This window comes from Helobdella robusta (assembly GCF_000326865.2).
Source record: "Helobdella robusta unplaced genomic scaffold HELROscaffold_1, whole genome shotgun sequence".
Taxonomy (NCBI): Eukaryota; Metazoa; Annelida; class Clitellata; order Rhynchobdellida; family Glossiphoniidae; genus Helobdella; species Helobdella robusta.
This window is the reverse complement of record NW_008703570.1, coordinates 2616549-2631963: the sequence shown is the minus strand read 5'-3', so window position 1 is coordinate 2631963 and position 15415 is coordinate 2616549. Positions and strand designations below refer to the sequence as shown.

The following is a 15415-nucleotide window of genomic DNA, read 5'->3' as shown; positions in this document are numbered from 1 at the left end:
CTTTGTTGATTTCTTGTTTGTCTAAAGTGAATATTTAGTTTTACAATCATTGACTTCGATAAATATAACACTTTTACGTGTTTTCATTATTGATGATTTTTCTGTTTCAAAATTTATTGATAGGAAGAATTCCAATTGCCCGTTGTTGAATATTTATTATTGGATGTCTTTGTTCTATGAGCATTGATTCGGCTAGTCACACACATCGATATTACATTTGAACAAATATATTACATGATTATGATTCATTATCGATTATGGTTTATTAGTGCAATTGATTTTCATCACAAGAGATGACGTTCTTTGGTTGAAGTAGTATATTTGTAGTTTAATACTATCTTTTTCGTTGATTGCTTGTACGTTGTTTTCTATGATTTGTTTAGAAAGCAGTTGACATGTGATTCTTATAATATATTACTATGTTATTTTTGTTACTATTGTTGGTTGCATTGTTGTTTTTGCTGATTTTTTGTTCTTTGCGTTCTATTATTTTTTGGATCATGATATTTTTATACCCATAATTAATGAGTAGTTTAGTATTCTATCTAGTTCTTTTCTTTTTCTTTCTATATCAGAAGAGTGCGTGTAGGCTCGGTTTACAAAGGCAGAAATCGTGCTCTCTAAATAGTTTTGACAACATTCACTATTGCCATTGAGGCATAAACTTTTGTTTGTTGCTTTGGTGTATACTGAGGTTGTAAATTCATTTTGCACATTTTGTATTAGTACGTCTAGAAATGGTAGTTTATTGTCGGTTAATTTTTCCATAGTAAATTTCAATTTTGACGAGTTTAGTCGTTGTAGAAGTCTTGCTATTAACATATTGGCAGTATATATTATGTTTTAATTCTGGTTCTTCTTTAAATAACATTTCTTTGATATGTCCAACATAGAAGTTTGCGAAGAGTATTCTCAATGCAGAGCCCATCACTACACCGTCTATTTGGTGATATTAGTGTGTTACCCAGACCAACGAAAGGCGTTTCGTCTGTACATATTCTTAGCTAGCAGAGCAACTAAATCATCTTTTGGAATTGGTAGTGGTGAATAACCGGAATTGTATGTTCTATTTATTATTATGCTGATTGTGTCATCTACAGGGACATTTGTAAAGAGTGACTCCACACCCAAAGATGCTAGTTTGTGTTAATGAATGGTTTTGTGTAGACATAAATTTATGAACTTCCTTTTTGATTTTAGGTTATAGCTGTTAGGAGTGTAGGGTGTAATTATTTTGTTGAGAATTTTTGCAATATCGCAGGTCTTTGGCTAATTATTATTGGTCGTAGAAGGTTGTTAGCCTTATGCGTCTTGACCGTACCGTATGCATATCCTGGTTTATATTCGCCTATGAGTATGGGTAGTTTTCATTCCGTTTTGTCATTGATTCTTTTTGATGATTTCATCCAACTTTATCTTAAGTTTAGCAGTTGGATCACTGCAAATTTATTAAGAATCGATAATGACCATAGCCATCTAATATAAAGAATCACATGAAAGAGAAACACAAAACTAAAATGACTAGACAAATCTTGGGCCACAATGTTGTCCAATAAAATAAACACAAATTTTGATTTTGAACTAAAAAAACTTGAAAATGTTCATGCATCGTAAGCCTTCTAATCATTGAGGTATTAGTAATTCCGATATATGAGTCATGTTGACGTGCACAGCCGTCACAGGAGCAATTAAATTCATATATTTTGTTATTACGCTTTAACACTAGGACTTTATCTCTAGGACTACAGTTGTTTTTTAGTATTAGGTGAGACGTCTTTTTATTGTGGTAATAAATTCGGAGTTTAACATATATCGGGATTACTACTACTTCACTGACTAGAAGGCTTACGATGCATAAACAGAATGGTGCTATCAAATCACATTTGGATTCAACACACTCAATCACTATAAGCCTTAAAATCATCGACAGCAACATCAAAGTAATATACCAGAACACCAACTACACGCATCTCAAAATTGCAGAAGCAGTCCTAATTGGCATCAATAAACCAAAAATAAATATACAACAAAAAATGACAACCTCACTCCTAACCCGGCGCTTAATCAACAATGAAAACAAAAAAGTAATAAAAGCTAGCATTGCAATTAATGACAAAGGAGAATATGATGCTATCCATGAAGAAAAGGAAACCAACAAAGATGGACCTGACACCTAGTTTCCATCTAAGATCACTTTGACAAAGTGAATATTTACCTTTATAAATTAAATTGCACTGATGACGATTCATTCGAAATCGAAATATGGCCTTATTTGCAGCATGAATTCGGAAAATAAGTTTATTTTGAATAAACTAAACGTTCTCTAAAAAACATTAGTGAGAAAAATCGAAAAAACGAACTACAAACATATTAACGCCAAACATTTGGTAGAATTTATAGAATATTGTAAAAATTATGGTCTATTACCAACACACACACACACACACACATATATATATATATATATATATATATATATATATATATACGTCTGATCTAACGCGGGTAATGGTTTACCAATAATATATATATTTATATATATGTATATATATATATATATATATAAATTCAGTTAGTTATTAAGAAATGAAATGTCACCGCAAGTTATTAAGAAATGAAATGTCACCGCAAGTTGAAGATTGTAAAATTAATTAGATGAGCGTTAGATAAGTATTCACTTTGAACAAACAAGGAATCGACAAAGTAGAGTAGAGACACAGTATATAGTAGAGCATCTGGGCACACACACAACGTATTAATTTTTAACGCCAAAGATGGTATAGGAATACCGAAAAAGTTTTTTTGTTCTATAATGCATAAAATAAACACAATACTTTATTAGCAAGCAGTTACTAGCAAATGTATACTGTATATGATTTGTAATTATTATTGGAAAAAATGCGTTGACGACAATAGTGGCGACCCCAAAAGTTGTGGAAGGAAGTAAATAAACTCCTTTGTTAACAGGTCGAAACTGTTCGTTAATAACTGTATATACGACAGTCTGAACCCACACACACACACACACACACACACACATATATATATATATATATATATATATATATATATATATATATATATATATATATATATATATATATATATATATATATATATATATATATATATATATATATATATATATATATATATATATATATATATATATATATATATATATTCATGTTTCTTTGCTATTTATTAGAGTTAATCGTAATAAGTTTAACTTTGCTTAAGGCACGTGTTTGTGCTATTAGGCTATTAAACCTATCTACCTGCAATTGTGATAGTGAAACTAATAATATGGCTCCTCGCTATAGCTGTCCGACTTGTACAAAGAGTATTCAAGGTAAGGAATTACTGTGTTGTAATTATTGTAAATGTGTTGTACACGCTAAGTGTGACGGGTCGATATCTTGAAAAATAAAAATTTTAAACGATATTGTGAATCATGTGTTGACACATTGCCTGATTTAAATTTGTTGGCTAAATCTATTAATGCTAATAGAAGCGAAATGACTGTAAAATTTGACGATTTAAATAAACCGAATCTTGGCGTTAAATCAGAAATAGGAAGTATTAGATTAGTTATAAATTCCAATGAAAGCAAATTAAAAGAAATCGATCGCTCAGAAGCAGTTTTATGAGGAAAAATACAAAAGCTGAATAGTGAAATAAATGAGTGAGAGTTTCGCTAGTATTGTAAGTAAAGAGTTAAAAAAGAACACTGAAGTCATCAATAACGAAGTAAAATCTGTTCAAAATACTTAGCATGAAGTGAATTATTTAAAAGAAAGAGAATCAAACTTGTTAATTTTTCGTTTGCCAGAAAGTAGCAGCGACCGCTCCAATACACATAGGATATTGAAGCACTTGACGGCTAATGTGTCAGAAAAAAATAATGTTAAATTAGTGTGGTTCTGTAAGAGAGATGAATCAAAAACTAGACCTTTGTTGATAAAGCTAGATAGTGCTGCACTTAAAAACGATATAATGAGAAACGTTTATAAATTGAAATCGTTGGATGAATCTGCACATATTGGTTTAAGTCATAACTTAACCAAAAAATAGAGACAAGAATTTACAGTTCTCGTTGATAAAGCAAACCCAATGCAATCAGAAGATAAAAAAGGTTTTTATACAGAGTCAAAGGAACAGTGGTAAAATGGAAAATAGTACAGTTTCCCAAAAATCAGCAGCATGAATTATAATAGTCAAATAAATTCGAATTAAGTTAATTTATTCATCATAAAATAAAAAATTGTAATGTTACTTTGGGTTTAGTGAATGTGAGATTGGTTGTTCCGAAGACTGGTATAGTTCATGAAATAATTCAAGAGGGATTGGATATTTTTGTTTTAGTGGAAACGTGGCATGGATCGTCAGATAATATTTCTGTTAAATTGTCAATGCCACTTGGATACCGCTATGAAGATTTTCTAAGATTATATAATCCGTTCCATGGTGGAATAATAGTTTATTTTAAAGTTCGATTTAATTACAAGAAAATCGACCTACCTTTATTTAGTATGTTCGAAGCCATTGCTCTCAAATTAGTTATAAATAATGAAAATTTTATTTTATTGGCTTTATACAGACCAGGCTCAATGCAAGTCGATACTTTGTTTTTTGAAAAAATTCTTTGTTTATTGGAAAACATTACTGTTTTAAGTTTAAATGTTGTAATGGTTTGAAATTTCAATGTGCATTTGAAGAAATCTGACGATCGTCATACCATTAGCTCACTTGAAGTGTTGGAAATGTTTCATATGAAAAATCATATAAACATGCCAACTCATATAAATGGTGGTACGCCCGATTCGGTTGTTTGTACTCAGAATTTTTCTGTGTCGAACATTAAAATTTTTCCAAGTGGTGTCTATTCTGACCACAGTTTAATAAAAGTTGACACACCGTTAAAACGCCAACGTCCTAAAACAAATCGTAGGCTAGATAGATCGTAGAAACACGTCACACAAAATGATTTGTTTGCACATACTAAAAACTTACCGTTATCAAAGCCATGTCAAAGTAACGACATAGACCTTGAATTTAAAACTTTTTGCCTTGAATTGAAGAAGTTGGCAGACAAAGTAGCGCCTCATCATTTCATTGAGGTCAGATGTGATGTTATGTCTCCGTGGTTTGACGAGGAGTGCAGAATATTTAAAAGACACTGTCAAAAAAGGAACGAGAATATAGAAAATGTTTAGTGGGACTCATCAGTAGCCCGACTAACCATACCTGCAGAATCACATACCTGTGGATTCAAGTCGACTCACTTTATATATATATATATATATTATTGGTAATATTGGTAAACCATTACCCGCCATAGGCCATTCGTACGTTTCATATATATATATATATATATATATATATATATATATATATATATATATATATATATATATATATATAAGCCTATTAAAGCATAGCAAACAAAATACAACAAAACAAATCATTAAAACATTAGTTATAAATTAAATAAAAACATAAAATTTAATGAACAAAATTGAAATATAATATCTTGTAATATAAAAAAGCAAAAAAAATTGTTATCTTTTAAATTAATAACTCCTTTTTTTGAAACCAACTAAAGTTAATAAAGTTTTAACGTCAAAAGATAATGATGACCATAATTTGATTCTATAAATAAAGATAGAATGAGAAAATAGAACTGTTCTAAAATTAGATACATAAAAATCAGGTGTACGTCATGTTATTAATAGCAATTATTAAAGAATTTATTATTTTAAGGGGCGGAGGCGGGTAGCTTCGGGTTGATGGCTAACCCTAACCCATCCATCTAAGAGAAAATAAACTCTGATTTCAAACCTCCACTGCCTTGTGGGTATACCCTTTCTTGAGAAAACCTAAGGGAGTAAACTCTAACAGAAAATCAGGCGTGGTAGTACGTCTTTAAGACGATATGGTTGCCTCAACCTCTACTCGGCTTGCTACCTACCCACGGCCGGCTGTGATAAGCGGACTACGGCGAACAACCTTGTTTATGCTCCTACTTTGCGTCCCGTGCTGGAGCCCACCCGCTTAATCTGCGAGGCACCACCAGGATCGGCTCTTGAAACATTCGCTCACTTTGCGCAACAGGTGGCGGAAAGATCCTCATGGATGAGTTGTCGCAATACGGTATATGCATTATGGGCCTGTAGGAAGTTCGATGGCATGGCACTGGTAAACTACGTATTGCTGATTTCAATATACTGTGGTCGGGCCCAGCTGAGGGTCATCCCAAGCTTGCTGGCGTTGCCTTGGCCCTGACAAGAACAATCAGACTAATCGTGCGCTGATTGAATGCCACCCGATCAGTGAAAGGCTGATGGTTGCTCGTTTCAGACATCGATATGGTGCTGTGTCAGTGATTGTCTGCTACGCACCAACTAATGAGGCGACGGCTGAAACCAAAGATCTCTTTTACAGCGATGAAGGACTCGTTCCACCGACCTTATTATTTGCCTGGGCGACTTTAACGCGGTAAAGGGTGTTGACCGCCGTATACCTGCGGTAGTTGGCCTCTTTGGTAGTAACGTAAGTGGAAAGCTTGAGAGATGGCGAGAATACTATATTCAGTTGTTCAACCGTCCAATGTCGACGCCCTCGCAGGAATTGCTGAATTTGCTAAATCCACTGCCCCGGATCCCGTTGACACTGAACTTTCTTCTGTAGCTGAGATTGTCGCGGCTAAAGAACGCTAAAGAACGGCAAGACAAAGGGCCTGTGCAACATTCATCCGGGAACGCTTAAATCAGGTGGACCTGTGTGTGCTAGTTGGTTGCACTTCGTCATCACTCGGGTGTGGCAGTCCGATGCGGTCCCGGATGATTGGAAGAAAAGTATCATCATTTCGTCTTACAAGGGTAAAGGATCGTGCCGTGAATGTAAAAACTATAGAAGCATCACTTTGCTGTCAGTTCCAGGCAAGATGTTTGCTCGCGTCTTTCTTGATCGCATCCGTCCTCTCTTGCTGCCCGGCTTCACGCCTGATAGGTCTACCATCAACAGGATATTCACGCTATCACTCCTTCTATAGACTAGACATGAATTTGGTAGACCTCTCTGGATTGCCTAGGTTGACTTGGAAGCGGCTTTTGATTCAGTCAACAGGAATGGTATGTGGCTGTTGTTCCGTGGTCTGGGCATCCCCGATCACTTGGTAAAACTGCTTAAGGCTTTATACACCCACACCTTGAGCTGTGTTAGATTGGAGAGGCGATGCTCTCGGTGGTTCGAGATTGATAGCGGCATCAGACAGGGCTGTATACTTGCGCTGGATGAGTTTTTGGCCTCGATGGATTGGATCATGGAATGTTACGTACACAAAGGTATGCTCGGCGCCACAATTGGCAAGGAGATGTTCACGGACCTGGACTATGCAGATGATGTCGCTCTGCTGGCTGAGATGCGAGATGTTCTCACTCTGTCGTTGGCTACTATGTCCGAGGAGGCAAAGCCTTTTGGTTTAGAAATCAACTGGGACAAAACGAAAATTCAGGGGTGATCTTTCTGGGCGACGACGTACAGACTGTTTCGTTTCCATATCTCGGCTCCCAAATACACTCGTCAGGTAGTAGTGACGCTAAAATTTCGCGTCGAATCATCATTGTCCGCCCGTGTATGAGGTTCCTGAATCGTGGTATATGGCGCTCGTATATTTCGGTTACGACCAAAGTTCGATTGTACAACGCATACATCATTCCCGTACTGCTCTATGGATGCGAAGCGTGGTCAACTACTGGCGCTTATTTGAAGAAGCTAGACGCTACAGATCAATGGTGTTGCCTGACCTACCGCGATCGCGTAACCAATGTTGAAATGAGAGGAAGAACACAGCAGCCTTCAGTTTCCTTACTTCTGTTCAGGCGTCGTCTAAACTTTTTTGGTCACATAGCTCGTGCCAGTGCTATGGAGGATCATTACCGGGCTTTAACAGCTGCCCTAGACCAACCGCCACCGGACTAGACTCCACCGTGCGGCCGTCCAAGACAGTCACGGATCTGCTCAGTAGAGAAGGACCTGTCCCTCATCAACTACGGTCGGTACTTGGCCTGGAGACTTGCTCATGATCGCTTGAAATGGAGGCACCTTGTAAACACGGAAAGTCTCGTTATGGGGCACGCCCATAATAATAATAATAATAATAATAACTTTTGTTAAGGAAAGATTTATGCAATGTGAAAGAGTGAAAGAGAAATAATTATTGATGTCATGGTTTGTTTACTTAGAAAATTGGAAAAAGATCATCATCCTGAAAAATGGTATTTTTCAAGTTTAATATAAAATTTTTTATTTTATCTATTGCGACATAAGGAATATCGCTATAAATAATTCCAGATTTGAAATCAGAAAAATATTTTGTGAAAATATTGTCTTATAATGTTGAGGTGGAATTTTTAATTCGAGTTGGCTCGGTAATTAATGGTAAAAAATTTATCGAGCTCAATGAGTTTAAAAAGTGTAAGGAAATGTTACGATGATCATCATTCAATAAATCGATATTGAAATCACCTGTTACATATATGAGTTTGTCATGTAACTTTGATTGAGCATCATTGAGAAGTGCGACAATATAATCGATAAACAGATTGGGATCTGTATTAGGAGGACGACATACAACAAACAAGATAATATTCGATGACCTTTCAAAAATCAATTCAACTGCCATTATTTCAAAGTCAAAATTGTTGGCATCAGGGCACAAATAATCCCTTAAAACAAAAAATAATTCTTTCTTAACAAAAACCTACGCCTCCACCTTGAGTTTTACGCTTTCTCTTTATATAGACAAAATCGTAATTAGTAAAGAAACCAAGTCACCATTATCATAGTTTAGCCAAGTTTCCGTAATCGCTATAACATTTAGATTAATATCATGATTTGCTAGTAATTCTTTATTAATCTTAAAAAATAAGCTACGTGTATTTATGTGTAATAAACTAAAGTTTACGGGCGAAAATGATGGGGTGAAAATGTTTTTTTTACATGATTAGCATAATAATAGTTCGACTTACATGAAAATTTAAATAAGTTTTCGAATTCACAATCCAATTCAGATATCGAAATATCGAATTAGCAATATTTATTGTCTTCCATCACGTTAGATTTTATTAGTTGCAATAACAGGGTTGGTTCTATCATTACATTCATCATATATCCGCACCACTTTGAAATCATTGCGTCGACAGGCCAAATTTGTCTTCGTACATCGAATTGATGATAACATTGAATGAAGTTGACGTGGAGACCACTTTTGGTTTAGGTGGATTTTGATCTTTATTAGATTTTTGATACAGCGGGAAACACGACAAAACATTTATGCCTTGAGTGGCTGCATGATCAACAACATTTTGCATTGTACATTTCTGCAGGTTGTCAATATGAAAACAACTTTTTTTGACAATTTTGTTATTGGCTTTAATAATTGAATCAGTTACAACAAATTTACCCGTGATTGGTTTCGTAATTTGATTTTTACTCTGAAAATTTGTCGCGTAATTAGGATTTATTCGTTGACTTTTTTTATTTTAAACCAGTGTAAAACCATCGTCTGGTCGTCTGGAGTACTTGCACAATCAGACCAAAGCTGCGTCGGTCTTGGAACATTTTTTCCTTTTTGTTCCAACAACTTGGAAGAATTATCAATTAACAATTTCTTTGACTCCAAAATTAATAAATTCGAATACCAGCTTTACAAATTTTCTTCCATGTAGACCGATCTTTTGTTATTTTTTTCAACAAAATGTTATTGGTGTTGGCTTTATAAAATTTTGTCTTTAAATTTCGAAATAATTTCGGACTTAATTACATTTTTCGGATTTTTTGTGTGTGTTATATGTTATCTATAAGTTTGGTTTGCAAACTATCAATTATTTTTGAGTATTAGCATTGTTATTAAATATAGTCACTAAGTTAGGGTTAGGCGCACGACTAGAGGGGTTGTGAGTTAATACCTTGTGCTACAAGGAATCACCCGGTCACTTTTTGTATTTGTTGTGGGTGTGTTTTGTTTTGTTATTTGTTTTGCACTTGAGTTTGAGATGGAGACTACAACAAGCGAAAAAAGAGGTAGAGGGAATAAAACGGTGTTGGTAAAAGAGGTGACTTGCGTTGTATGTAATGGTTCATTTCCATATAAAACCGTTGAACTTACTGATGAATTGATGGGAAAAGTTAGTGAGATTCCAAATTTCAGCTGGAGCTGTGATGATTGTCTGATTCACGTTAAGAATTTAAAGGTATACAATGAGTTGAATGCTAAGCAAAGGGAAATGAAGGAGGAACTGGTTGGGTTAAAAGTTAAAAGTAATGAGATGGTGAAGGAAATTTCAGTCTTATCCGATAAAAATGAGAAAAAATTTATAGCACTGCAAAGTGCAATTGTTGACATTTCTAAAGATTTAAAAGCTTCTCTCAATAAAAGTTGGGCTGAAGTTGCAGGTGAGATGAAAAACAAAGTACAGGAGGTTAATAGAGAAGTGTCAACAATTTGTAAGACTATTGAAAAAACAAGTGATGGTATTAAAATTAATAATGATTTGGAGGAGAGAATGCATAACATTATTATATATCAGCTGAAGCAATGTAAAGACAATGATAAGGTTATTTGCAACAGCCATGATAGAAAGCAGATTTTAGAGATATGTTCTCAATTATCTGATGGTTACATTAAAGAGAGCAGCATAAAGTCTATTTTTAGACTGGGTGTAAGAAGTGATAAGGTTAGACCAGTCATGGTTAAATTTTATGACAAAAGAGATAGAAATATTGTCATGGAAAACCTTAAGAAAATTAAAGGATTGAGCAGTAGTTTGAGGTGCATTGGAGTTAATTATGACCTAAACAAAGAGCAGCGGGACGTTTTCTCGGTGGTTTTGTGATTTGGGTGGATTCTTGTTTTTTTCTTCTGAACAAGTGAGTTCTCTTCTTTTTTACTATGACTATTTTTTTCTATATCTTTCTACATCTTTTTCTTTAACTAGTAAATATTATTATGTCTTATTCTAGAGACTTTCTCCTAAGCCTCTCTAACACTACTTTGTCTCCGACGAGAGTAGTTCGGCGGCGAATTTTTTACTTTAATCTTAGGTCTAATAATAACAATAAATCTAACTCTTACAAAAAAATAAATATAGTTAGTAACCATAATTATATTAATAATAATAATGCTAATAGCAAGTATAATAAGAATAATTTTATTAAATCCCACTCTAATGTAATTAATACTAATGATAAGAATAATAATTCTAATTCTATTAGTTTAAATAATATAACTAGATTTAAAAGTACCAATATCCAACCTACCTCTACATTTTCACTGTTTAATATTAACATAAGATCAATTAATAAAAAATCGCTCTATGTCCATCAAATAATCTCTTCTTCCTTACCTGATTTTTTTACTCTTACTGAAACTTGGCACGAGGACTCTAACTCTCCCTCTCTTATTCTTGCTACTCCTGATGGTTACAGCTTCCTTGAACTCTCTAGACCTCCAAAAAATCTTCTATCATCTTCTCATTCTTCTTATGGGGGGTATCTGTATATTTTATAAATCTCTATTTACTGCTTCCATTAATACTTCTTTTAATTTTTCTTCTTTTGAATGTCTTGCTGTATCTCTTAAGTTTTCTTCTCTATCTTTTTATATTGCTGTAATCTATCGCCTTCCTTCTTCTTCTCTCACTTTATTTTTAGATGAATTCTACTCACACGCTGAATCTCTCTACTCTTTTTCTATTTCTTTCTACATCTCTGGTGATTTCAACTTGCACTTCAATAATTTATCATGTTCCTACACTCGTAGATTTAATGATATTTTGTCTCTTTTTAACTTAACTCAATATTGTTCTTTTTCTACTCATACTTCTGGTAACACTATTGATTTTATTATAGCTTCATCTTTTTCTAAGCCTATTAATATTTCTGCTAGCTCTGTCCCTTATTCTGATCACCTTCTTATTGAATCTGTTTTTTCATTAGATTTTCTTCCTTCAAATTCATCTATGTCTATTTCTAAAAGATGCTGGTCTTCTCTTAATAAAGATATTTTTCTTCAATCTCTTACTGAAACTATCTTTGATACCACCTTATTTTCTGATGTTGATGATTTTGTCTATGCTTTTAATATCTACATTACTTCTATTCTTGATAAGCTTATTCCTCTTAAATCTTTTACTTATAGGCTCTATTCTCGTAAGGCTCCTTGGTTTGATTATGCTTGTGTAGTAGCCAAGAAAAGTGTTAGAAGACTGGAGAAAGCCTATAGGTTAAATCCGTCTGACTCTCTTTATTCTATCTATGAATCTGAATTGATTAACTATAAATATCTACTATTCTCTAAACACTACTTTTCTTAGAAATTCTATAACATCTGCTTCAACATCTAAAAATAGGTGGTCTGTTCTATCTAAACTTCTACATAAAAAATCCTCTCACTCATCTTTTTCTGCTCAACAGTTTCATGACTTTTTTGTAAATAAAATTACTTCTTTAAGAACATCTAATTCTAATTTTTCTTCTCATAACTTTACAGAACTTACAATTGAATCTTTTTCTGTATTTATTCCAATAAATCTTTTAGAACTAACTAAAATTATTAATTTTATGTCGTCTACAACCTGTTCTCTTGATCTACTTCCGTTTGCGGTGGTTTGGTCATGTCAAACAAAGTGGAAACAGTGCCATAACTTCTCTTGCAGATGTTGAAGTACTTAGCACACGTCCCAAAGGCCGTCAAAGAAGTCCTGGTCGCAAACAATCGAGCAAGACATGAAAGCTCTAAATTTAAATGAAATTGATACAACTGATCGTCTAATTTGGCTCAAAAAGTTGATGGCAAAGAAAACAACGTCCTACCTCGGGAAACCGGGTCTCTGGACGCAAAACGAAGATTGATTGATTGATTTTATCCAATCATTCTCAAATTAGTTAATTTATCTCTTTCCACCTCTAAATTTCCTACTTCTTATAAGAATTCTATTGTTATTCCTATTCTTAAAAACTCATCCTTAGATCCTACCTCTTTATCTAATTATAGACCTGTAACTAATATTACTTTCATCTCTAAAATAATAGAAAAAGTAGTTTTTAATCAACTGTCATTCTATTTTGACTTTAACTCCTTGCTACCTGTATCTCAATCTGGTTTCACACCTGCTCACAGTACTGAAACTTCTTTACTTAAAATACACAATGATATCCTTCTCTCTAGTGACAATAGTAATCTTACTCTTCTTCTTGCTCTTGACTTTTCCTCGGCTTTTGATACTGTTGACCATACTATTCTCTTGAGGCTGCTGCATCTTTCTTTTAATATTACTGATTCTTGTCTATCTTGGTTTTCTTCTTATCCCTGTAATCGTTTTTCTTCTGGTGTTTTCAATAATTCTACTTCTAACTCCTCTACTCTTACTTTCGGGTACCTCAGGGTTCTATCCTTGACCCTCTTCTATTTATACTCTATACTTCTGAACTACCTCGTATTACTAATAACTTTTCTTTCTCTAGTCAACTATATGCTGATGATTCTTATATTTATACTTCTTTTCCTCCATCTAATCTCAATAGTGTTCTTCATAATTTATCTCTATGTCTTTCTTCAATTATCGCTTGGTCTGACTCTATGCTTCTTAAACTTAATCCTTCTAAGTTTGAATTAATTTGTTTTAATAAATCTAAACACTCTATTACTATTCCTCCTATTATCTTACCTGATTCTAAAACTCTTGATGTCTCTCATAAGTTTCGTAGTCTAGGTTTTATCTTTGATTCTACTATGTCTCTCTCTTCTCAGATTAATAGTGTTGCCAGAAGCTCTTACTTTCATCTACGTAGAATAAAAAAACTTTTGCCTTTTTTTGATGATCCTACTCTTCTCCTTCTTGTTACTTCGTTAGTCTTATCTAGGATTGATTATTGTAACTCGCTCTACTATGGGTGTTCCTGACTCTACTCTATCCTTTAAGTAAAGCTTTTAACTCTGCTGCTCGTCTAGTTGCTCGTGCCCCTTTCTTTTCTCATATATCTCCATATCCTGTTCTCTTGCACTGGCTACCTATAAAATATAGAATAATTTTAAAAATTTGCACGTTCATGTATAAGTCTCAATCTAAATTATTTCCTAAGTATTTATCAGATATATTAATTGAACCTAAACGCCCCGGTTTACGATCGTCTTCTTCTTCTCGCTTTTTCTTAACTCGTGTTAAACACTCTTTTGCCAAATCTGCTTTTGCTTTTTCTGGTCCTTTTCTCTGGAACTCTCTACCTACTTCTCTGACTACTTCTCCATCACTTGCAAAGTTCAGAGCGGATCTCAAGACCCATCTGTTTTCAAAATTCATTGAGGAGCGCTGTTGAACATCGCGGAAATAGCGCGTTATAAGCTAATTGATTGATTGATTGATTGATTGAATGATTGATTGATTGATCGATCGATTGATTTGATTGATTGATTGATTGATTGATTGATTGATTGATTGATTGAACGAACGATCGAACGAACGAACGATGGATTGATTGATTGATTGATTGATTGATTGATTGATTGATTGATTGATTGATTGATTGGTTGATTGGTTGGTTGGTTGGTTGGTTGATTGATTGATTGATTGATTGATTGATTGATTGATTGATTGATTGATTGATTGATTGATTGATTGATTGATTGATTGATTGATTGATTGATTGATTGATTGATTGATTGATTGATTGATTGATTGATTGATTGATTGATTGATTGATTGATTGATTGATTGATTGATTGATTGATTGATTGATTGATTGATTGATTGATTGATTGATTGATTGATTGATTGATTGATTGATTGATTGATTGATTGATTGATTGATTGATTGATTGATTGATTGATTGATTGATCTTGCCCGCAGTAGAGAGCAAGGATATGCCACGACTGTTACCACACGATTGTCTATGCTGGAATGCCGTCTGGTTCTGTCGTTTTGTTAATTTTCATTTTCTTGGTGGCTGACATAACCTCATCGAATACTGGAGGGTTATCAAGCTCAGCAACAGCCGGGAGTTTTGGAAGGAATTTTTTTATAAATATAAGGTTCACCGGGTTGACGCAGTTCAACAAATCACCGAAGTGCTCGGCCCAACGTGAAACGATTCCCTCAAAGCCTCTGATCACTGCAAGACCATCTTTTGACTTAATTGGATGAACTGAGTGCTGGGCCGGTTCATAGACAGACTTGAGAGAGTTGTAAAATTTTTGCATATTTTTTGTATCCGCTAATCTTTGTAGTTTCCTAGCTTTCTTTGTCCACCAATCGTTTTCCATGCAGCGCAGCATTTGCCGAACCTTTGTACGTGATTCATTCCATGCAAGATTAAGACTTGGTGTGTCTGGATTGCTAAACCTATTTTTATGGG

The 15415-nt window shown here is 34.0% G+C and overlaps 2 protein-coding genes across 2 annotated transcripts; one reads left to right on the top strand and one right to left on the bottom strand.

The window, feature by feature from the left end:
- Nucleotides 1-10058: 10058 nt before the first annotated feature.
- Nucleotides 10059-10898, top strand: HELRODRAFT_158598 (hypothetical protein; the record flags this gene model as incomplete). The annotated part of the gene is made up of 1 exon (XM_009010620.1): nucleotides 10059-10898. The coding sequence occupies one exon, from the start codon at nucleotides 10059-10061 to the stop codon at nucleotides 10896-10898; it is 840 nt and encodes a 279-aa protein (XP_009008868.1).
- A 3095-nt stretch (nucleotides 10899-13993) lies between these two features.
- Nucleotides 13994-15335, bottom strand: HELRODRAFT_158597 (hypothetical protein; the record flags this gene model as incomplete). The annotated part of the gene is made up of 3 exons (XM_009010619.1): nucleotides 13994-14074; nucleotides 14220-14346; nucleotides 15013-15335. The coding sequence occupies 3 exons, from the start codon at nucleotides 15333-15335 to the stop codon at nucleotides 13994-13996; spliced, it is 531 nt and encodes a 176-aa protein (XP_009008867.1).
- Nucleotides 15336-15415: the final 80 nt, after the last annotated feature.